Source organism: Scomber japonicus, chromosome 5, assembly GCF_027409825.1.
Source record: "Scomber japonicus isolate fScoJap1 chromosome 5, fScoJap1.pri, whole genome shotgun sequence".
NCBI lineage: Eukaryota > Metazoa > Chordata > Actinopteri > Scombriformes > Scombridae > Scomber > Scomber japonicus.
The window spans coordinates 23,038,605-23,063,449 of record NC_070582.1 but is presented as its reverse complement, the minus strand read 5'-3'; the positions used below and the strand labels follow the sequence as shown (position 1 = coordinate 23,063,449).

General features: G+C 39.9%; 2 protein-coding genes across 2 annotated transcripts; one reads left to right on the top strand and one right to left on the bottom strand.

Annotated features, from left to right (window-relative positions):
- Nucleotides 1-1,715: 1,715 nt before the first annotated feature.
- Nucleotides 1,716-19,104, top strand: phrf1 (PHD and ring finger domains 1). Its single transcript, XM_053319682.1, has 20 exons — nt 1,716-1,754; nt 4,665-4,772; nt 5,589-5,726; nt 5,897-6,016; nt 6,325-6,527; nt 6,982-7,065; nt 7,191-7,324; nt 7,779-7,870; nt 10,093-10,271; nt 11,133-11,265; nt 11,439-11,560; nt 11,643-11,830; nt 12,146-12,268; nt 12,727-12,881; nt 13,459-15,358; nt 15,440-16,812; nt 17,054-17,130; nt 17,490-17,642; nt 17,729-17,860; nt 18,022-19,104. Exons 3-20 carry the CDS (start codon nt 5,639-5,641, stop codon nt 18,184-18,186), a joined length of 5,421 nt encoding a protein of 1,806 aa, XP_053175657.1. The 5' UTR covers nt 1,716-1,754; nt 4,665-4,772; nt 5,589-5,638; the 3' UTR covers nt 18,187-19,104.
- Nucleotides 19,105-20,132: 1,028 nt separating this feature from the next.
- irf7 (interferon regulatory factor 7) lies at nt 20,133-24,325 on the bottom strand. Its single transcript, XM_053319675.1, has 10 exons — nt 24,231-24,325; nt 23,687-23,840; nt 23,063-23,234; nt 22,878-22,978; nt 22,723-22,774; nt 22,495-22,608; nt 22,147-22,343; nt 21,239-21,440; nt 21,000-21,115; nt 20,133-20,916 (listed from the first exon to the last, which is right to left on the bottom strand). Exons 1-10 carry the CDS (start codon nt 24,236-24,238, stop codon nt 20,740-20,742), a joined length of 1,293 nt encoding a protein of 430 aa, XP_053175650.1. The 5' UTR covers nt 24,239-24,325; the 3' UTR covers nt 20,133-20,739.
- Nucleotides 24,326-24,845: the final 520 nt, after the last annotated feature.

Sequence of the window (24,845 nt, the reverse complement as noted above, 5' to 3'; positions counted from 1 at the left end):
CTGTGTCATTATAGCAATGCTCATTTTGCATGAGGGCCCCCTGGAACCTCTTCAAGAACCCCGGAGGGCCCCTGACCTCAAATTGTGAACTACTGTTCATGAGGATTATTATCTTGTTTGAACCACTCAGATGAAACAGAAACTGAAAGAAAACACTCACCAAAAGTCTTGACAGTAGGTGGCATTAGAGAGGTCGACTCTATGTGAGTCAATGAAAAAGCTACTGGTCCTAAATAAAGTACAGCATATGAACATAGGAGGAAGTAAGCTACAGTACATATGGAGACCACTGGGAGGGAGGGAGGGGGCATGTTGAGCAGGCCTGTCCCAGCAAACGTGCACAGGCCATTGCTCTTGTAGAGGTCTGTCGGTCCTGTTTGGCTGTGGCTGGTCTTGATTTTGGACGATCCAAAAAGATGAGATGTATTCCCAAAACCAGGTTAGCCGCTGTCACACGCACAGTGGAACTGGCAACGGGCACAATGTGCGTTAGTCAGTGGCTTACCTGCTTTTAGATCTCAACCCTTGCCCCAGAAGAAATAAGCACACACAATCTGTGAAGGAAGAGGCAAAGACTGTGTAATGGAGCAGTAATAAATGAAGATATAACCAACATGATAGGTGTAGATTATTGTTGCTATGTTTTATTCACATCACTTGGGAAATAGCGCCCATATGACTAAAATTATATAACATAAAATCATTTATTTAAAGTGACTTCTAACAAACTGTTCCACACAATTACAAATCAGGCCTATAGCAGGCTTAGTCCACGATGTATGGATTTGGTAACCGAAATATATATATAAAATAATGCTTTAATTGATTTGTCATAAACAAGTTTAAAAAAGAATCAATAATTACGTTTGTAGAACTATAAAACAATCTATAGAGAAATGACATGTAGTGACACATGGGATGTGGCCTATTCATCAACACCATATAGACAGAGAGAATAAAGAATAGTGGCAGATAAAGGGAGCTACTTACCAGACCCAAGTTTTCTTATTGGAATCATTTTTTTATAAAGAAAAAAACTTTAAATTTCGAGGATGAATCTGTCTGTCATCTAGTAAAACGTCCAAATAGTTTTTTCTCTCAAAAAACAAATCACAGCTTATGATTCAAGTTAGGTGTATTTTAAGAATATAGTGTAGCCTTACACCGACGCTGAAGTTCAGTTCACTTGCACTATCTCCACCCAGCCCACTCCCCTGCATCTGCAACCCGACCTGGTTATGCAAATGAAAAGGCAACTGGCACCACGCACAGCCAATGGGCCTCCTTTTTTGGGTTAAAAGGCCCGCCTATCATGGCTTATCATCAAATAAACCCCTCGGGGAGGCGGGCTTTATGCAACCAGCAGGTATGTTCATTTTTGGAGTTATAGTTGGGGTGCGGCGCGTTCAGTTTTGCACGTCGTACATTAGGAATGAACCATTCGCCTGTTAACAGTTTCCTGTCCTGAGATTATTTATTGCAATCATCAATGCAACGCACGTGTTTTTAGCACTTACAGAGAACCCGCGTGATACAGCAGCTGCCATTGTGGGTGGGATACGTGCACTTGAACGCTTTGAGAAAGGACGACTCTACCCCTACAGTGTGGAGTGGTTGAACTCGGTTTACTTGTGTACAGTGTTGCCATGAGCAGAGTGTGGATGTGCACGTACCATGGATGCAGCATGACAGTCTGATCTGATGATGACGAGGAGGAGGAGGAGGACGATGATGAACACTCAATTATTTACGGAGTGAGAGTTTAGGATTACACACACCACGCACACACACACACATACAATATAGCATATAATAATAATTTATAATACAATACTATATATATATATATACATATATATAAAAATACAGTGGTTCAAAAATCCAAGTCCAACTTCATTCAATATCATGAATATTACACATTTACAGTTTTCATAGCATAGAGAGATATAAATTAAACAGATTATCTATCAACATAATAGATTGTAGATTTAGTTGACCCAATGATAACCACAATAATCACCACATTTGACTCCCCCAGCCCCCCACCCTCACCCCTATCTTTTCAACTGGCCAACTGGAACATAGTGTTCTCACTTTATTTCAAGGATGACTAGAAACATTTATTTACTTATTTAATTATGTATCTCCAGGTAAACCTATACTCTAGCATTCCCTTCAGAACAGTGAAAGCCCTGTAGGATTATTCACGGCCAGGATACGCATGACCCCATGACATAAAGTAGCAAATCAGGATTACATTGTATTATGTAACAGTTGAGTTTTGTCTCGTTAATTGCCACCAGGGGGCAACAGTGGCACTTGTTTACTTTACTACTACTTAGTCCTGGCACTTCTGGGAGTAATAGACGGAATTACTGGGAATAAAGTGTTACAATAGGAATGAGCAAACATTTCAGTTAGTACTGAATGTAAAATATAACCTACTGTGAAGCAAACAAGCCAAAACTATAAATATTTAACATATTTAGGGCAACATGCATTTCAAGTTACTTACAGCTTCTTACCTTATACTGTACCTGCACAGTGCTCACATGGAAAACATACCTAGAGCTAAACTGAAGTGAAATATATAATACTAAATGTAAGAGATATCTGTGTTAAGATGGATACCATACCCTGTATGATCCTTTCTTTTGATTGTGTGTGTATTTCTCTCTCTTTTGTATTATAACAGGCTTGAGGGTTATATCAAAAAGCAATTTAGACCTTTTTGTGTTTGTTTGGTAATTGAAAATACAGGCCTATACGACTGCTGTAAAAAAAGCATCACAAACATTACATTCATTTTATTAAGCTAGTATTTAGGGGTGTGACGATACACTCAGCTCACGAGACGAGACACAATATTGGGCTCACGAGATCAAGAGGAGACGAGATTTTAACAATAAGAAAAGTTCAATGAGGAAATATATGACTGTTCTTTTATTTGATTCACAAAATGGAAATTGAATTGAATGTTTTAACTAATCATCTTGTAATGAATCACTTTAGTTCTACTTTCTAAATATATAATTATCATATGCAGTATGCAGCACTGTAAAAGGTTTCTCCATATAGATATTTTATAGATGGATAATTTTGGAAATGGCAATCATAAATACAAAAGTTAGATACAATCACACATACTAAAAAGTAAATGATAAAGAGTAGAAAACATTCTAATATATAATTATAAATTAAATAAAGAATCCAATTATCACAAATTATAACATATTGCTAATAAAAAAACAGAAATAAAAGTAAATTGCACAAATCCTGTATCACATAAATACACAAGTAGGACAACATATAAATTGTGTTGTAATTTGTTAGTGTGTCTTTTTGGTGCGCCCCTTAATTACAGATTTGCGAGACAAAATTCACTTAAACGAGAGATCTCGTGACACGAGATCTCGTCACACCCCTAGTAGTATTAGTTGGTCAAATTGGGAATGATAACTGTTTCTAAGCATATAATTTCTTATAAAGCAAGATTTATGTCTCATTTGAAGATGTATTCATTAGTTCATGTAGATTTTGGAATATAAAATTAAGATACACTACCAGTCAAAAGTATTAGAACACCCCAATTTTTCCAGTTTTTTATTGAAAAAATGTTTTCAAGCTTACCATCTTGGTCTTTTTTCCTAAGGTAGTTCTGGCATAGCTTGGACTTATGTTTTGGGTCATTATCTTGCTGTAGGATGAACCCCTGACCAACTACGTGCATACCAGAGGGTACTGCATGGCATCACTACAGAATGCTGTGGTAGCTGACCCTGGATCCAGAAAAACAGCCCCAGACCTTCATGCTTCCTCCTCCATATTTGACAGTTAATGTCACACACTGAGGAACCATCCTTTGCCTACTCAACGGCGTACAAAACTCCTTCGTGATGAACAGAATATTTTAAATTTTGATTAATCAGTCCATAACACCTTCTTCCAGTCTTCAGTAGTCCACTGGTGGTGTTTCATGGACCAGGCAAGCCTCTTCTTCTTATTCTGACTCTTAGCAATGGCTTTCTAGCTGCAACTCGAGCTGTCAAACCTGCAACTCCAAGTCTTCTCTTCACAGTTGAAACTGAGACTTGCTTACTACGACCACTATGAAGCTGTACTTGAAGCTGTTGTCCTGTGAGCCGCCTATCAGGCAAACTGTTGACTCTCGGAAACTTGTCTTCTGACTCTGTTGTGGTTTGTGCTGCCAGACCTCTTCCTTTCAGAGTTTACCCCAGTTTCTGAGTGCTTTGTTATAGTGAAGGAGACAGTACTCACTGACACCTTGAATTTCTTCGCAATTTCTCTGTAGGAAAGATCTACATTTTAAAGTGTTTTTGTATAATTTTCAGTTTTGGGTAACCTTACCTTTTTTTTAAAAAACCTCTAGCAGTTCACTTCTTACCTTTGTACCATTTAAAGCTATTCATTGGACTTTCAATAAAAAACTGGAAAAATTGGGGTGTAGGCCCTATAGTAGTGTAGCCTATTGTATGAAAAAGTCGGATAAAAGTAACGCCGTTACATGTAACTAGTAACTCCCCAACACTGTGTGCATTTAATGTGGGTAGACCGACACAATGTTAGACACAGTACAATCATAGTTTATTCAGCCTGTGTCTGTGCCATGCATATATACATGGTGTACTCACTGTGTCTTTAAGAGTCAAGGAGCTCACTCGGACATTTCCGTCTGTAACCAGCCGGTGGTGTCACTCAACAACCGTGGAGACTTCAAATCTCTTTAAACACACCACACACTACTGAACAGGGTAGGTTTGAAACTGCTATTAAATGCTAGACTGAGATATTGTTGTCATATGTTAGATGAATGGAGACTTAATGCCAGTGCCCCAAAACACTGAGTATTTTTACTAAAGAGTCCGAACCAGGTTGTAGGTGCTAAATTTAGCTATTCTGAACCTAGCTAGCTAACACGCTAATGCTAGTGTCATTAGCTAGCGTCATTTGTTCAATAAGAACAGCTTTACAGGTTAGTCCAATGTTTCTGTCAGTGCGTATATCTACAGTGTATATATCTATATCTACTCTGCAAGCATATTTTATGTAAGCCACAAATGAAGCACTGTTTGGTGCCCAGTTTTCCTCTTTGTTTACAAGTGTAGCCCTCGCGTTGGTTGCAGGCGGCTGCTTGCTAGGTCACGTTAGTTAGCCTTTTATTGTTTTTTGGGGTTTTTTTACAAACAAAGAGACAGCTTTATGTATTATTAATTGCTGCTTTTTAGTCTCACAACTTCCCACAAGGCCACTAATGTCACCAGTAGTTAATGTGAAAGTCTGACTTGATTTCATGTGTCTGTTCACTGTAGTTATAACACCCAGTTAACGAGAATACATGCTTGGAGATTATTTTCCCTCTCAGTTGAAGGATTCAGGCAGTGACAACATCATCTTGTCATTTCATAAAGATTGTTAAAAGTCTTCTTATCATCACCTGTCCTTAAAATAGTGAGTAGCTAGGCTAACATGTAACCAATACACTTCAGTTAGACCTATTTGTGTCATAATCCATGACAAAAATCTAGAGGTTGTTAAACACAATTTTCATACATGTTCTATCTTGTAAGGATTATTCTTGAAGAAAAGCTCTGAGAAATTGCTCTTTTGATGGTCAGCCATGGATGAAGACGACAGCCAAGATGAGCTGATAAACCGCAATGCTTCCCACAGCAAAGGAAAAAGAGCTGCAGTGTGGGCCATTTCAGGTAGTCTGTTTAACATGTTTGTACTTTCTAAAAACATGTATCATGAATAAGACAAGCTCATGAATTACTGAGTAAATGTTGTCATCCGACACATTTATTGCCATACAGGTACAGTAGAAACGTTACAGTCTTGTCAGTTTTTGTTTAAATGTAATGTTTTGTGTTCCTAGATGACTCTGACAGCATTGACGGGGAGTCTGAGGAGGGAGAATCTGATAGTGGTGAGGAAGAAGAGGGGGATCACCTAGATGGAGAAGAGGAGGAGGAGGAGGAGGAGGGAGAAGAAGATGGTAAGAATGTGTTGTTTACATTGTTGTTAGTGATGGTTGCATGCTTTTTGTTTTTATATTCACTAGATTGAAAGGTATATTTAAGTTGATGTTACAATGTAGTTATATCTAAGTAGTGTTACTTACTTAAAAAAAATAGTTTTTAAAAATTCTATCTAACTTTACTTTCCCAGTTGTGTTGAATGTGGAAAAACTGACTTATGCAATACCCAGTGTTCTGTCATTCAACTTTATGTTATGCTGCAATATTCTCCATAGAGCATGTTTGTATAGTACATATACAACAGATTTCTACTCACTTTTATTAGATGACGAAGAGGAGGAGGAAGAAGACGCTAAGGCAGAGGAGGGAGCTTTTGGGGGGACCTCTGCTGACATTGCAGGCCTGAGCTCAGATGAGGACTCAGAGAAATGTCCCATCTGCCTTAACTCATTCAATAGCCAGCCTGTGGCAACGCCCGAGACCTGTGAGCACTACTTCTGTCTCGACTGCATCCTTGAATGGGCCACGGTAAGTCAGTGCTGGATTTGCAGTTGACACAAGGGGTTAAACAGGAGTCTCTGGTGTAGGTATTAATAAAAAGGTGAATGTTAAATTTCACCACCGCAACACAAGACTTGTGCAATGTACATACTGCACACGTCTGCAGTGTAATGGTTTTGGAAGGTGTGTGACACTAAAAAAGAAACAACTATAGAAGTCTTTACCTTCCTTAATCTTATTTCCACTTTCAACAATCTCCAGTGGCATCAGAAGCTTATAACAGAAAATTGAAGCAGCAAGTATCAGTTCTTGCAGCCTTTCTAGTATCTCCATTAACACCATAACTCTGTCATGTTACATTTTTGAGGAAGGAAACTTCAGTTAAACCCTTAAAAAAGTATAAATCCAGGTTTAGGTTGTATCAGCATCAATGAAGAAGCTCAGTCACTCAATTCCATTGTTTTTGTTTTCCACTCTATAGAATGCAAACTCGTGTCCTGTGGACCGTATTTCCTTCAACAGCATATATTTAAGGAAATGTTATGGAGGCAAAGTGCAGAAAATGGTGAGTATTTTCAGTCCTCAGTTACATTACTTCTGGAACATGTATTCCCATAATTTACTCTCCATACATCTATTTTGTGTAGACTATAGCTCAAGTGTAATTTCTCTGATGGCTGCTTCATTCAGATTACAGTACAAAAACCTGTGAAGGAAGGTCAAGAGGAGACAATAGACTTGGATCTGGAGCAGACCAGCTGTGAGGTGTGTGGAGGCAGTGACCGTGAGGACCGCCTCTTGCTCTGCGATGGCTGTGATGCTGGGTGAGATAGATATTAATCTACTTCAAATCCTTTCAAAATAAATGCTTGCAAGTTTTACAGTTGTGTGAAAAAATGTTGTTTAAAGCCTTTTGAGGCCCCAGAGGGAACTGTGTGAAATTGATAACGTAATGTTGCCTGAAGCAATGCTGGTTCCATCTGAACACTTCTAGTTTGATAATGGAAAAAATGGGGTTAAAAGGAGTTAGAAGGATGTGAGGTCACTAGACTACATGTGCTGCATATCACACTCAAATCTCCAACTGAACTGTGACCAGTCAAGTTGCATTGTGAGTAACGTAGGTGTCCAGTTTTGACAAGGAGAAAGAAAGCTTGGAATAAAATAACACTAAATACCTGGTTCTGTTGCATCAATTTAGATATATCCACCATAAGTCTAAGCAATGTTATTGAAGCATTTTTATGTTTGATATATTTTGCCTTCTTTGTTCCGCAGGTATCACACAGACTGTCTCACACCACCTCTTGATGCCGTTCCTGTTGAGGAATGGTTCTGTCCTGAGTGTGAAGCCAACAACCGCCATTCAAGTAAGCCTACAAGTTAGAAAATAGGAAAACACCATCTTGAAAAAAATAAAATGCCTTTATTTTAACTATTTAAACTGTACTTCTACGTGTTTTGGCTGAGGAGCCTTCGCATTGACTCTGCAACAAGTTAGGTTAAAAAACATGCAACATCTAACAGGTGTGGACAATCAACAATTAGCAAATGGCAAACTTGGACAAAGGCAGCCAAAACAACAACAAAAAAACTACAGGTGGACAGCAGGGGGCCCCGTATCTCCCCAGGGGAGTAGGAGTCACTATAGAAGAAGAAAATCAAACATACAAGTAACTAATGGAAAACACTAAATGCATGTCTTCACAGAGAAGGGCAATATTCTAAATCACCATTGAGACCTGGATAAAGGGTTGCTTTTAACTTGAAGATCCAAAAACTCTCTCGTTGGTTAATTTGTATAAGTCTATTTCCTCCCTTTATAGTTTGTGGTACATGATCAATGCCTATAGCCCTGATGATGGAGGGATCACTGTTGTGTTTGTCTTTAATATGATGAGCCATTGGGTAGTTGTCATTTTTTCTTTTTATTGCATATTTATGTTCAGAGACTCTATCCTGTAGTCTGCGTTTAGTTCTGCCAACATAAAACACATTACAGAGAAGGCATTCCAATTTGTAAATCACAAATGTAGTCTTACAGTTAATAAAATGTTTGATTTCATAAGTTTTTCCTCCATGTATATCCTCAAAGTTTTTACATTTGATAACATTGGAGCAGTGATTACAATGGCCACACTTATGGTGCTTTTCCACTACACAGTTCTAGCACGACTCAACTCGACTCAAGTTTTTTTCCATTTCCACTAGGGATAGTACCTGGTACCTGGTACTTTTTTAGTACCTGCTCTGCTGAGGTTCCAAGCGAGCCGAGTTGATACTAAATGTAACTTCAACAGACTTCCGGCCACTGATTGGTCAGAGAGTCTTCACTGGAAGAGTCATGAGCCGTCACCACACAAAAATCAAACCCGGCATTTTTAAATACCAGCAACAGCGTTACAGTCATTTGTTTGTCTTCTCTTGCTTTGTGTGTGACAGAAAGCCACATACAGCAGCAAGTACACCGTCACCTCAATGTCCTCCATTGTTTATGTTTTTAGTAGGTACTTTTTTGTAATGGAAAAGGTTGTTCCTGGAACCTTACCAAGTAGAGTCGAGCCAAGTAGTGCTAGAACTGTATAGTGGAAAAGTGCCATTAAAGCTGCCACAGGGTCTAGCTGACAGCCAAATAGATTTTGGGGGTGCTGATAAATAGCTATGGACAAGTTTATCATTCACAGTAGGTGGTCGTTTGAAACTGTAAACTGGAGGCTCCGAAAAAATATTTCTCAAAGAAGCATCACATTGTAGTAGATTCCAGTTATTTAAAATCATTTTCTTAATGTGATTTGCTTCTGTACTAAATCTTGTAGAAAAGAAAACCCTTTCAGAACACTGTCTTGATCTGCCACTTTGTAAAAGAGACTGTCGCTCTAGACTTCTTGCTTTGTTTTTAGCACTTTGGACAGCTGTTTTGTTGTAACCTCTCTAGATAAATCAATTTTCCATGTATGTAGCCTTAGCATCAAAATCATTAATTTGATCACATACCCTCTTAAGTCTTTGGAATTGGCTATAAGGTATGTTTTCTTTAAGATATTTAGGATGACAGCTTTTGGTGTGTAGTATATTATTACGAGAAGTAGGCTTCTGTAGATTGTGGAATGGAGGAGACCTTCTTTATCTTTATGAATTTCCAGAAAACAAATCCTGTGTTTATCAAATTCCAGAGACAATTTAATGTTACCATTTGTCTTACTGAGAAATTCATGGAAAATCAATAATTCAGAATCTGATCCTGCCCATAGTAAAAAAAAAAACCTACAATACTAAGCCTACTAAGTTATTTGCCTTCTATAATTTAAGCTTGTTCAAACAATATTTTGGTCTTCAGGAGCAAGTAGTCCTTCACAGCCAGGAAAAAACTAAACCTGAATACTCTCTTTTAATATAAAACATTTTTCAGTGAATTCATGCTATCCAAAATGTTGCCATAATGGCTTTATTTATGGTATTGCCTCTTGTTCAAAAATGTGTTGCAAAAACATAAATTAACATGAAGACATATTTATCAATACCCTTATCACATAGCAGTGTTTGCCCTCATAAGCATCCTTCCACTAGTCAGATGTTTCTCTTCCTGCCTCAGGGGGTTCAGCTGAAGAAGTAAGTGATACAGAGAGCCTTCCTTCTACTGCTCGTCCTACCACCAGTCGCTCCCAGTCCCGTGCTGCAGGTCCAACCCGAGCTATTGCCCGTACCCAGCAGAGTGAGAGGGTTCGAGCTAGTGTCAACCGTCATCGCATCACACAGGCACGCACTTCGCAGGTTTGGAATGAGGCGTGATGCTTCTCTTGACTAATTTTCTAACTCACTTATATGAGGCTGGATTTTGCAGATGCATGTGTTTATGTTGCACAAAGTTTGTTGTCGTTCAGATTAGATTTACTAAATCACATTTACCATTTAAGTTGCATATTTGGGTAATATGCTTTAGTGCTACCAACAGTAGAAATTATGCTTTGAGTGGTGATTGAAAAGGCATGTGTTAAAGCTGCAGTTGGTAACTTTGAGGAGAGAGAGGACTTAGCATCCAATTTGAAGAAGTACAACTTTCAGATCCCTCCCCCTCCCTCTCCACTGCACTCCTGCCCTGACTCCAAAGTCCCTCCCCCAGAGGAGGCTGACATGCGTGTGACTGCACGCGACCATGGATGTGCACGCGATCGGTAATACATGAACTACACTCCACACAGCAAGATACAAAACGCTTTACAGTGACTTTCACATGGCTATACCTTACCTAGTAACTCGGAGATATGAGCTTGACCGAGCTGAGGAGGAAGGGGGAGGGGGCTGTGTGGGTGAGCAGTGATTGACAGCTGTCAGACACAATCCTGGCTCTGATTGGTTCTTTTTGTTCGGTCGCGGTGGATTCTGGCAATGTGCAGTAGGAGCAGTAGGTGGGGCTAAATGAGCCTGTTTTTGGTTTTTTGTTTTTTTTACAGATTACTAGTTTCATGTAATGCTGTCTTTACATAGTGACAGTCTTAGCAAATATGACTAAAAGTTACTTTTATAAGACTTACCAACTGTAGCTTTATGGAGCAGCACAGGTGTGTTTGGGTCCTGTACTAGAATGGTCTGTGAAAGACAACCAGTGAAGTTACGTAATTTTTTTCTTAATAGTTGGCTCCAACATATCTGATGCAGTCCACTTGGCTGGATGAGACTATTAATGCTGTGGTTGCTGGGCTCAACAGAGCTGTATATATAAGGGACCTGACGCCTCGTGTCACATCTACCCGCAGGCGCAAGACCAGTAAGTAAGCACACACATACAAAAATACAAACATTTTCACGCTAGGGTTAGCATAATCACAAGCGCCCACTTGAACATATATAGTGGAAGGAATAGCAAGAGATAGCTACAGTATGTGGTCAACATAGAGATGTGTTTGTGATGAGGGATGACTTTTATGATTGATTAAACAGGAAGGCGCAGAAAGGTCAAAAGCAAGACTTCCTCTGCTATGGGTAAAAAAGGCAAATCAGCAAGCACAGGAGTCAGGAGGAGGAAACGTAAAGTGAGGAGGACTAAATCCAGAAAAAAGCTGGTGAGTGAGCCTAACATCATTCTGTATGTTTACTGCATATATTAGACACTGAATTTGAACTCTGCCTACATTTTCCCACCAGGTAATGAAAAAGACTCCTAGAAGCCGCATCGCTAATAGTCTCGGAATTGCAAAGGACAAGAAGAGCTCTTCGCTCCCTACTGTGTACCGGCCATCAGAACAAACGCTAAGCAGCATGCGAGCTGACATAGGAGCTGCATCTCTCTCCATCTATGGAGATCCTTTTGACCTGGATCCATTCACGGATCGGTACGTTTTCTTATCATTCTTATCACACTGTTGATTTTTTAGAAATCATTTTACTAATGTGTGATGTGCAACTTTTTGTTTTGTAAAAAAAAAAAAAACAACAAAAAACTATGAATAGACATACGAATAGAAGTGGAGTTTACATGACAGTATTTAAATAGTTCAGCTCAGCCCTTATTATAATTGTTATAATCTTATTATCACATCTATCTATATATTATCTATCTATTGAAGTATATAACATGTGTGGATAGAGCATTTTGTAGCTATACTGTCTAATTTATCAATTGTGTCTTATGGTTTTGATTTGATCAGTGAGGAGGAAGAACAGCAAGAACACGTCACATCGCTGGTGGAGGCTAAGAGAAGAGGGATTTCTCGCTCTGCTCTTCGCTCTCACCAGCCTGTAGCTCGACCAGTCACTGCAGGCCTTTTCAGGTAAAAGCCCTCTTTTGCCCTGATGTGTAGGGTTGGATATCGACAACAGTTGCTGAATTTAAAATGGTTCCAAATGTAAAGCTATCTGGGCAACATGCTTTTTGATTCTGCTCATAAATCCCTGAAAGGGTCCTACAGCGTCTGCTGTTTCAACACCACAAATATGGTGGACCAGTGCTATTACTCAAAATTGTGGCTAAGCTTTTCAAAAAAACCTTAGCGATACCTCAAAAATATCAATGTTTTAAATGTAAAAATCTGAAATCAGTTTCTCTAGGAACCAAAACTGATACATAGGTCCAAAAACAGAAAAATATCAAATCTAGACAATTTCAGACCATACTTGCATGCAAGATCATTATTGCTTTTTTCAGTCCGATTGATCAAAGGAGTATCTAACTTGATGAACAATTCATAAATTTAGCTCATCTAAGTTAATGTGCGCTCTGTTATACCAGGAGGGGTATGGATGTCCCCCAATCAGGGGGTGTTGTGGAGGCAGCTCCTGTGCCTGACCTGCTGGGCAGTATCCTATCAGGACAAAGCATGCTCTTGATGGATAGCTCTGATGTCGTCATTAATCGAGATGGATCTCTTAAAGCTGTAAAGTCAAGTAAGTGTGGGTGACACATCTTTAAAAACAGCCCGGGATTTAAATGTGTTGAAGTTGTGTGAGTGGGGATTATAAATGCTTGATGGTTGGGAGTGGTAAACAGAGCCAAACTTGCTTTTACCGCTCATGAAAAATTGATGCTATTGAAATGTTATCATTAAGTCCAGCTCTTGAATATGAAATCTTACATTATATTCAGTCTGGTGGCACAAGAAACAATCAGTGCTGCTCATGTTCTCCCTCCTGGACAGTGATATGTTTCCAGCTGATTGACCAATTGAGATATTTCCTGTTAAGATTTTTCTGTTTTTTCCAAACACAGAAACACATGAATATGAATAATTCCCATGATCAATGTGTACAGAGTCTAATGATTCCTGACTACCTATGTGAAGTAAAGAGAACAATGCAGAAAAAAAAAAATACATGCAAACATTAATAAGTAATTAGCATTACAAAACATAATTCTGTGTAGTACTGTAACACGTTAATAAGACACTAAAATGTTACACAAAACAAAAAAGATTTAATATTCCACTCCATATGTGCCTATTAATTGAATATTTATGTATTACAGCGAGTCTGCCTCCATCAACAATAAAGCCAGATAGCTGCAAAAGCAGTAGCTCAGGAGACTCCAGCACTCAGATCAACCCAGGGATGTCACCCAACCCAGGAGACGGTTCTCTGTCTGACCACTACAACGGAGCCCTACCAGGACCCTCCCTTAGCACGTTGAATGGACCCTTCTCCCAGAGCTCTTCTCAGTTGCCCCCTTTCACACCCTGCACAAACCACACCAAACCATCTCTCCATTCTGACTTATTAGCCAGAGATCACCCGAGTTTGCAGCCACCATGTCCAACCAGGCCCATCTCAACTCCAAGTCACCGGGGAACTAATGGAGTTGGAACCCACAGGGAATCAACATCATCCATCCACCCTTTCTCAGACTCTAGCTCAAAGAGCAAGGCAAGGGATTCATCACAATCCCAACCTAAAAAAGTTTCCACAAAGCCGATGTGGGTAGATGTATCAGTGCTTCCCAGGATACCAAAAATAAGAAGGGACACCAATGATATCACAAATGATGGTACTAAGAAAAGTGGCAGTAATATAGGTAGTAGTGGGGGAAGAGTTAAAGGTTATGGTATGTCTGAAACAGGCATGAACAACCTTGCTGGGGACAAGAATAGGCAGCAAAGTGTAGACCAGCAACGGGGAAGAGCTGACAGTCAGGCTCATAGGCACAGGCGTGACGTAACAGGCTCTTCATCAGCCTTCTCCAACTCATTCTCTTCTTCTTCTCACTCCACTGGCTCTCCTGCCAACCAGTCATGTTATTCCTCCTTATCTTCCTCATCTTCATCAGCAGTAAGCTTCCGCATTAACTCCAGTGGGAACTCGTGGCGTTCAAGTCGGCTAAGCACCCCGTCATCCTCTGCTAGTGGAGACAGCATGCAGGATCACTGTAGAAAAAAGGAAGATGAAGCAAAAAAGAGACAGTTGCACAAGGATAAACAGATGCTGCTAGCATCACGTACGGCCGTCAGCAAGGAACAAGACAGTAATAATATCTATGATCCCTTTAATCCTACTCTGTCAGACTCAAGCAGCTCAGACGGTGAAGCTGAGAGCACAAGCCTGGGGAGCAGCTCCCGACATGCTAGTTTAGTTCCCAGATTAGGAAACAAGGAGTGTGTAGTGCGAAGCAAGCAGAAGCTGGTTCCTGTTAAAACTGAAACACAGGAGAGAGTGGTTTCACAGGAAGAACCAAGGGGAGCTATTGTACAGGAGACTGTGTCACAGATGGCCAGATGCTCAGAGGAAAAAGTCAAGGTTGAGAAAGAATCAAGATTAGTAGACACTAAGATTGAGGAACAAACATCAATACTTGGCATCAAAATCAAGAAGGAGCCAGGGTTAAGTGATGCAGAGGAAGCTGGAAGTTATTTTAGTACAGGGACATCAGACATCACACCACCTGTACATCACAGCCTGGACCTTTTAAAGACTGAGAAAGAGACTCTAAAGGAGGAGAGTGGACAGAGTGTTGGAACTCCCAGCAGTGCTCTTTCTAACTGTTGGAATGATTCATCAGCATCCAGTTCAGCTCCAGCCAAGAAGAAACAAAAAGTAGAAGTAAGCTCTGATTCCAAACCCTCTTCCAGGTCTCCATCAAGAGATTTGAGCCTAAAGAACAAAACCTCCAAAATAGGTGTTTCATCTAAGGAGCGCCAGTCTAGCTCGAGCAGTTCAGAGACAGACAGAAGCAGGAGAGAGCATAATGCCTCTGGACAGGGAGGCTGGCAGAAAGAAAGGGACAAGGACAGAGAAAGGAGCTCTAGGCGGTCAAGGTCCAGAGAGAAGAGGAGGGCTTGTTCAACATCAGAAAGCTCTAGGTCCAGTTCCCCTGACAGGATTCAAGGAAAGAGACAGCGATCCCGGTCACGACCCAAAGACAGGAGGCAATCCAGGTAAATATGATGTATGTATTTGCTCAATATTCCCAGCAGCAACTGTTTGGTTTTTTCTTTAAAGGTTTTATTTGTCATTAGGTCTGATTCCAACTCTAGCAGCAGAGAGGGCTCACGGAGGAATAGGCATGAACAAAAGAGCAACAAGAGGAATGATGAAAGGGAGAGAGACCACGACAGAAGACAGGTGTCAAAGGACAAGAGATATGGTCGCTCTCGGTCAAAGTCACGGTCCAGATCTAGATCCAGGGACAAGAGACGTGGTCGTTCCCGGTCAAAGTCACAGTCCAGATCTAGATCCAGGGACAAGAGACGTGGTCGTTCCCGGTCAAAGTCACGGTCCAGATCTAGATCGAGGGACAAGAGACGTGGTTGTTCTCGGTCAAAATCACGATCCAGATCTAGATCAAAGGACAAGAAGCATCGGCATTCTTCACTGTCAAGGTCCAGGTCCAGGTCCAGATCCAGATCTAGATCCAGGGAAAGGAGGAAAGATCACACACGCCTGCAACAATCATCTCTCCCCACCAGAGACAAGGTGGAGTCACGATCAAAAGACAAAAGGAGACACAAGTCTAGATCAAGCTCAAGAGAGACAAGGAAAGAAGAACGATCATCCAAAACTTCACAGAAAACTTCAGGGCCCAGTATTTCATCCTCTAAAGACAGGAAGGACAAGAAAAAAGAGAAAGATATGACTCAAATCTCCCTCACAGATGAAAAAGTTGCTAAAGTCAACAAACAAGACATGTTTTTCTGTATCTCTCCCTCTGATATTAAAAAAGAAGGTGAAGACCACAGGGTAGACAGCCAGGCCTCAACTGCAGAAATGATGAAAAAGATTAAGGTTGTAAAAGAAATTAAGGAAGAAAAACAACCACCTCTTGATATGTTTGAAGATTCTCTAATTACCAAACAAATAAAGAGCGAAGGGACTGACACCCTTTCTTTGATAGTAGCCAAAGGCATAAAACAAGAAAAGGAAGAAATGGAAGAGGACCCCATCAAGACTGAAATAATCATGACTGAAACTGGTGAAATCAATACTATAAAATCGGAGACCAGTTCCTCAGAAGTGTGCCACTTACCCCCGGTCATCTCATTTTCTACATCGACCACACCTGATGCCTCTCTGCCTCACCCACATTTAACAGCCTCAGAACAACCAAACACTGTTGGTCTGAGTGTCCCCATAAAGCAGGAAGTTCAGCAACCTTCAGACTCTGATGATGATTTCAATGTCGATGTGATGCTTGACAATCTGGATTATGTGAAGTCTCAACACACCGATGAAAGCAGTGCAGCTGTCAAACAAGAGAAGGGTGGACAGGAGGAGAAGAATGAGGGTGAGCAGGTGTCGGCCATAGTGGGGGCCAAATCCAAGACTCAAGTGAAGAGGGTTACCTGGAATATACAGGAGCCTGAAGGACATCAACCAGAGAAATCTGCAAGCAGTAAGTGTTGCCACTAGATTACTCCACAGCAGCCTTTGGTTGCTCACATTACGCAGAAACAAATGTGGCTACTCCAAAAAGTGATTGAAAGAAGTGAAAAAATAGATTTAATAAGTATAAAGTGAATGGATCAAGTTTAAAGTACAGCTTTATACTGATATTTTGCAGAATAGGAAGTGATCAGACAAGTGTTTTGCATCTGTTCAATAGTTAAGTGTTTTCTGGCTCATTTTTTACTCAGAGCTGGCTCTGTATAAATTGAAGTTGAAGCAGGAAGGAGCCCGCAGACCCTCTTCCACAATCCAGACATCCAGTCAGGTAGGGCTGAGATGCTGCATCTTGTTCTTTTGGATGTAGTACTTTAATGTAATTAAATGTCCAGAAGGTGGCAGTATTTTGCTACTAGAGAGGGCAAATGTGTGTGTGTGTGTGTGTGTGTGTGTGTGTGTGTGTGTGTGTGTGTGTGTGTGTGTGTGTGTGTGTGTGTGTGTGTGTGTGTGTGTGTGTGTGTGTGTGTGTGTGTGTGTGTGTGTGTGTGTGTGTGTGTGTGTGTGTGTGTGAGAGAGACTATCCTAACATTTACATGACTTAATCTATCTTGCTGTGATTTTGAATCTGTCTGTTTAGTCTTAGTTGAGTGATTTTCTTATCATCATTTAAACTCTTGACTCTCTTAGGACATCACTGGAGCTGGCTCTATCAGTGAACTTTTCAAGAAGGCTGGTATTGGTCCGCTCACCACTGCTAGATCTGAGAGTGTGCACCCTGAGGGGTTATCAACCACTGGGCAAGGAGAGCCAGAAGAAGGGGAAGTGTCAAGAAATGACCAGGTGACTCTGCCTTATGAGTATTTAAGCTTTGAACTGTCTTTTTTGTCAAATAAATATTATAGCTCCTTCCTTTTTACTCCTGGCAGCAGTATTTGAAGAAGCTTCACATGCAGGAGAGAGCTATAGAGGAGGTGAAGCTAGCTATCAAGCCATTCTACCAGAGGAGAGACATCAACAAGGATGAATATAAAGAGATTCTACGAAAAGCCGTCCAGAAAGTAGGTGAAATTATATTTTGTCCAAGATATTAACTGTTTTTTACAACTTTCTTGTCCATATTTGAGTAATAAGCTAAGATGCTTCTCTGTGCCTGAGGTTATCAGTTGAATATTTTTCTTGAGTATTTAGTCTGAAATGATTCTGTGTTGCTGGTCATCAGGTGTGCCACAGCAAGAGTGGGGAGATTAACCCAGTGAAGGTGGGCAATCTGGTGAAGGCATACGTGGACAAATACAAGCATGCTCGAAAACACAAGAAAGGAGAGGACTTAGGGAAAGGGTCGGAGGAACAGACTCAGGCCACTAAAACTTCTGACAGCCCATGAGGGGGCGTAAACTACAGGCAAGGACAGCTACACACATCACAAACAATTCTCTGCTCTTCACTTTGTGTCCTACTGTTGGGTTTGACCTCAAGCTCTTTCACATGCTCAATCTAAACGGTTATATTAGGTTCACTTACTGCTTCAAGATGAAACATTTTCTATATTGTTGAGCTTTCTATCTTGACCGAATTTTGAAGAAAAAAGTTTTCTCATTGGTCACTTGAACAGCACTTGTTGGTGTCTTGTGCTTGGACAGTCACTGCCAAGAACTGGTCTTTTTGTTTAGTACAGCCGAGAAACTTAATGGGAGACTTTGAGCTTTTGCCTTAAAGAGGCAGATCTCTGAGACCCTCCCATCGAGTGATAAATCAGGTAGCCTTCTCCACAGACATATCACTGGGAGGAGGCAATGTGTGCTTTGAGTTTTCTCTGGTGTTTTTGTTTTGTGGGAACAAAGGGTTATTTATCAGTGGCGAAACTAATTTTGTTGGTTAAGAAGTGGTATTAAATAATGCAGTATGCATATTTAAGAAGTTTGTCACATTAAGGAAAGACACTGTTATGCAATCTATGTAGAAACTGTTAGAGTAATTGAACAATTTTAGATTTGGTTGTAAATAATATAGATTTGATATATCCACTTACTTGTTCCTTCCATCTGTGTTACCTCTTGTGAATGACTGGCATACATGTTTTTAGTTTATAGAGTTGATTGGTTTATGTTTTGTATTTGGGAATTTTGGCTCAGTAGTTTGAAATTAATGATTTTTCTCAACATTTTCTCAAACAGCAGCCTCTTCCCTTTACACCTACATGTGTTTTTTCCCACCAATATTATCTTTTGAACCCATGAGTGAAATATAAAAAACTGGGTTTTAGAGAGTGAGGGGAAAGTTTGTTTATGCCAAACAAATAAAAGATTTTTTAAAAAGTACAAATTCCCTGAAAAAGTGAGATTTAATTAGTGTTGGGGGCATTATGTTCTTAAACGGTTTCCTGTAAGCTATAGTATTTTCCAACGTAGGTATGACAGAGGTAAATACATGCCTTTAGTTGGAAGCATTAAAAGCATCTTTTCATTGTTAACCATAAAGTGTCTGCAGTGTTTAATTAATGACTGCTTTGTCATTGTGTCTTTAGCCTAAACGTCACTCTGCATTGTCCTCTTTAACACGTCAAATGTTAATGATCTGCTTGTTAATAATTTCTGTCGATACTACTTTGTTTGCCTACAGTAAAAACTGAGTAGGTGGTTGATTGGACTTGCCTTGTACATTGTCATCACATTTTATTGGGCTTTATAAAGCAGAGGTGTATAAGTGTTGGAATCTAGAAGAAACAGGTGCTCATGTTTTTGTGAATGTATTTTACTTTTTTCTGCATTTATTTGTTCAAATAGGCCAGGTGTTTCTAAGAGGGAACACAAATAATAAATCACTGATGATAAATATCTAATGTCTGTATTTAATTCAAGTACTTGCTCATATTCTGTCCTCTTATGACATTAAGGATTTGGAACTTGAAGTAGCAACAGTTTAGGATATACTGTGAAAACCATAGTAATGGCTCTTTCTACTTTTCTCCCCTGTCTGTAACTACCAGATATGTCTTTGCATTACATTTTAAACTGAGCCAATGCAGACTGAGAACAACTTCTGCTTAGTCATTTGTATTTTCATTTCACGTGCAGTGTTTTAATTTTAAAAAAATTTAGTTTGTCGTCAAGTTCATTTATTTTTCTGTTGTAATGGAAAAACCTGACACTGCAGTGTAAGGGCTCAGCATTGGGAGCCACTAAAGGGGTTCACATTTACAAAAGTTCATCTTGCTTTAAATAAAGACTTGGTTTGTCTCTAAAAGCCAGAGATTAGATCCCAAAGTCAGTATTTATGAGCCACATATAGCAGCAGATTGTTAAAGAACTGAGGCGTCATTCAAGTGTTCAACTGTTTATTTGAAAGCTTAATAATGACAGTTAGCTTCAGTGCAAAATGATGAGCAGAGTATAGATTTTTTTGATAGAACCAAAATCAAATTCTCAAGTGCAAAACACAATTAATAGCTTTATGACACAATATAAAAACTACACTATACAATACCTAATTGTAATATGACTTTGGTTGTTACAAGATTATAAATATGACCAAAAAGCAAAAACTTACATTTTAACATAGATTTACTAACATATTGGTCATTGTGGTTAGTCCTATATACATATATCAATTGACTGTACATTCATTTAAAGAATTTGATATTCACAGTCACATTATTAGGCAATCATAAAAAAAGGTGTATTAAGACCATTGGCATCTAGTTGAGTAATGTAACAATATCTACAGTACATCGGTAGTGCTGAAAATGTCAGTTCTCACCAGTCTGGATATATAACATAAACAGGGGATGCAGATGAAAATACATGAAAAGTGTTACAACATTCAGTTTGGTGCTGTTTACTCCTACTAACCAGGAGTGAACAGGATTGGCTATGTATTAGCTAATCTTGGAGTGAGAGCAGGATGTGGTAGTTAAAGAAGAGAAGTGAAATAGAAAACTTCACATCTGATTTTGGAAAGGTTCAGCAGCTTCAATCGTTGGCAGACCAAAGACTGAGTTAATGAGATCGTAGAGGCTGTTGTGAGAGATCTGCAAGCTGACGTTGGCACTGTGAAGAGACGAAGCTCCCTCCATCTGAGCCATCTCATGAAAGTGCCGGCAGATCAGAGGGACCACCTACAGAGGGAAGATAGACGCTTAAAAACTGGACTGTCGACATTTTCGAGGTGAAGCTGTGGAAAAACAGGGAAGAATGTTACCTGGACTACGATGAGCTTCTTCTCCAAAGGTTTTCCATCAGGAAACTTCTCTCCAAAGCACATGTTGATGGTGTAAGACGGAGAGCCACTGTTGTTCTCTTTGAATTGCTTCAGTTCTGAAACAGATGCAGGTTGAACCATTCAAATCACTGCTCATTAATGTCATCTTCAAATAAAATAAGTAACACTACTTAAACAATTGTCTTATTCACATGAATGAGCAAAAACTCCACACCTACCGTTCACATACGTCTCAAAACTGAGGAGCTCCACCATTGTGTTTTGGGGCAGTTTTTCTGGGTTACCATGGGCCACACTGGGGTCACCAGTGCTGGAAAAGACATGGCACCTGTCCTGCCTGTAGGCATAGATACCAGTTTCCCTCACCTCCAGCAGTAGACCTCTCTGAATACTGTTAAGGATACAGTTGGTGTATTCAATCTGTGTAAAGAAGATTGGGGAAACTTTTTAAATTCACCAATTAGTGCATACATTCATAGACAATATGGACATACTAACAAAAGGGCAAAAAGATGATATTGGTTTACAAAGTATAAAAGTACATAGTAACAGAGGACAGTAAACAAAAACAAACACAATTCTTTAAAAATGAGCTTTGAATGTGTTTTATGAGGTCAGAAATGCTTTCAACATCCTAAAAGATACAAACATCCAAGGTGAACAGAAACTACTGTTTGAAAGTCAATTGCATGCACTTAAAACCATAAAACAAACTTTGATGGCCAAGAAATATATCTCAACAGACAGGAAGTCACTGTCTTCCTCAGGACAGATTGCCAAAATGATTTCAGTTCTGGATTCAGGTGAACTATTATTCTTAAAAAGATTCCCATATCCCATATTTGAGACCCATTGTTAACGTGTCTAGATAAAACCAAAAGTGAAACTTCTAACTGAATCTGGTTAAGAATAGTCATTAATTTTGAGTGTGTTAAGTTGCACTTCCTTATCACACAGCAGCAATGTTTGTCTTTCTTCTGTTTACTTTTGTTAATGTTATTGTTTTTTTGGGGTTTTTTTTGCATTTTTCAGTTAAAACAAAAAATGTTGCATAAAATAAATCTGACTGCAGGAAATTACTTCACAAAATTAGCCAGGTCATACAAAATGTTGATGTTGTGAGTACCTGTTTGTGATCCAGCAGGCCATCAGTGGAGGGGAAACAGAGATGCTGGGCGTTGAGCTCAGGGACCTCATGGTGGTAGTGGAGCTGCAGGCGAGCAGTGTTCAACACTACCTTCAGCATTTCTTTCTTCCTGTAGTGGATTGAGATCTCAAGGTCCCAGATACTTGGCTGTGGAGGAGAACTGAAGACTGGATTTGCTGTAGAGTAAAACAGGAAAACAAGGAAACATGAGTCATCTACCCAAGACTCAGTCTGTCTCTGTAGTATGACTGTTGAGACACGGTAATAGAATTCAGGCTGAAGTTGAAAAATAAGGACTCAATAAAGAAAGAGTGTGGCTGAATGTACCCTGAATGTAAGCTGGCTGATCTGGTAAAGGTTGTGTGAGGTTCTCAGCTGTTGCAACAGCAGGATAGCTTCCAAGGACTGGATTTTCTTGGACATAGGGCTGTACCCACTCCTCTGTCAATGATAAATAAAAAACACATTAAACATTTAACCTTTATCATACAGCACATAAAATCATAAACAGCTGCTGAGAATATGAACTTAATGACTTATGTAGTGAGACTGTACCGGTTGGATGGTTGACAAGATCCATGGCCATGAAAGTTTTAATCAGATTGTACTGTTTGGAGAAAAAAGCCATAGTAAATAAAAAAAAAAAGACATCTACTGTATAGTAACATGATCAGTAGGGATATGAAACTGCACTCTAGGCAATACTGCACCTCATTTGCTGAGGGGATGTCCTCTGTGGGAGAGCAGTAGATATCTGGAATCATGTCAGAATCCTCCTGGGAGTCTTGTGTTGGTAGACATTCATAATTATCTGCACATAAAAGAAAAAGCCACATTAATATCACCTCAAACTACAGAAACAGTCAAACACTGGATTAGGTTATCATTCTCTTACACTCAGTGTTGATAATCTGGTAGATTTTATGAGGGTCGTCAGAATTCTTGGAATTGTCCTCTATCATCTTGAAGCGCACGGCAAGGTTGTTCAGAGCACAGCGGAAATTGGTTTTCCACCTGGCCTTGTCATTGGGGAACTCAGTGATTTTACCACTTGCTATTGCCCATGCCTGTGAACCATACGGAGAGAAGTTAATACCCAGATGTGGAGTTTACTTAAGTACTGTACTTATGTTTTAGGGTACTTTCCATTTTGTGAGACTTTCTACAAAGGGGTTTCCCTGCCATCAAATGTGGCATCACAAACGTTAATACCAAACCTTTTCCTGCTTCTAACATTTGCACTGTTGTATTCTTACTTTGTCTCTGCTTTGACTCAAACAAAGTGCGAGTGCCAAAACTGGTTTGGCATGCTCTAGAATTGTTCCTGTCATACATCATTACTGAAATGACTGATCCACAGAATAATGAGTATTTGAGGTGCAGTATCATCCACAAAAATGATTCATTGTAAACCTAAATGTATTAATAGAGCATTATTGTAGTTGTGTAATCAACTCTATCTAGTGCCTGATAAAACCAGTATCAGGGTCAGAAGTTCAACAGATGCAATCAAACCTACCCGGAATATTTTACCATCCTCATCATTGCAGTCCCTTCTGGCATTGTGCTTCCAGGGGACTCTGAACTTGTTTTGGCCCACATAGCACAGGCCCGTGTACTGGCCCGTGTCCACTTGCTCTATGAGCCAGCTGGCAAACTGTGGCTTTGGAGGGCTGAGAAAGAAACATGACAGATCAATGTTGCTCTTTAAAATGTCTCCCAAGAAGAGAGAGAAAATACAACCCCCCCCCCCCTTCTTCTTCTCCTCCCTACCACATACACACACACAAACACACACACAGAGAGAGTGCTGCGAAAGCTACAGTCAGCTCTCATAGTAATGCAGACTTTAAAAGGTCGATTCTCGTGTATAAACATGTAATCCTGACCAACATGATCTGACTAAACAATATTCAGCAACATGCACACTTCACCAGACTTGATAATCAATGTATTACACTTCTAAAGTACACGACAAGATGTCCTCACAATACACACAAGCAACTGCGCAGTTCAGCAGATGTGGAAGAGGAAGAGATAGATGAAGATATGTTTCTCCCTACCTTTGCATCTCTCAGCTGAGGCGATAAAACAAGTTGTTGCTTTGCTTCCTTTAATTTTATAGACAAACCTGGTGACGTCATGGGAGACTTCATGTATCTCCTCCCTTCCAGGTGACGTGGACGCGCGAATGGCGGAGTCTTGGTACACCCTACCGGATTTTTTGTGGGTTGGAATGAAACTGAAACTCGTTTTGCTGATTGCGTGTAATTTCTTTCTTACATCATCACTTCACCTGCATTTCATCACTCTCACTTATACTAGTACATGTTTTCGCCCATGTTGTTACATTTAATATTTTCTGTTGGGAGTGATGCCAGCTGTGTGTTGTCATAAACCGGTTAAACCACCTGTGGGTATAACCGGATCTCTGGTTTACTGTGTGCATCGTTCCTATGAAATAGCATATCCTCAGCAATGAAATATGATATATTACGGAGTATTAGGGTCAGGCAACAAAAAAAAGAGTCCGGCACAAGAAACAATAAAACAGCGGAGACTTGACCACACTACCACCACAGGATCAAACCAAATTAGTAGAGCGACTGATCATGCCAGCAGCTGGAGTGTGAACGCCTTATCTCTTTTTTTTTTGCCTGGCTTTTTTTTCTTGTCTT

Bases quoted from the DNA above. Each gene is read 5' to 3' on its own strand.
- phrf1 (XM_053319682.1), top strand. From the start codon at position 5,639: ATGGATGAAGACGACAGCCAAGATGAGCTGATAAACCGCAATGCTTCC. The intron at 5,727-5,896 runs GTAGTCTGTTTA...TTGTGTTCCTAG, and splicing joins TGCAGTGTGGGCCATTTCAG to ATGACTCTGACAGCATTGAC. The intron at 7,066-7,190 runs GTGAGTATTTTC...TGCTTCATTCAG, and splicing joins GAGGCAAAGTGCAGAAAATG to ATTACAGTACAAAAACCTGT.
- irf7 (XM_053319675.1), bottom strand. The intron at 22,775-22,877 runs GTGCAGTATTGC...TTCTCCAAACAG, and splicing joins ACATCCCCTCAGCAAATGAG to TACAATCTGATTAAAACTTT. The intron at 22,609-22,722 runs GTACAGTCTCAC...TATCATTGACAG, and splicing joins TCTTGTCAACCATCCAACCG to AGGAGTGGGTACAGCCCTAT.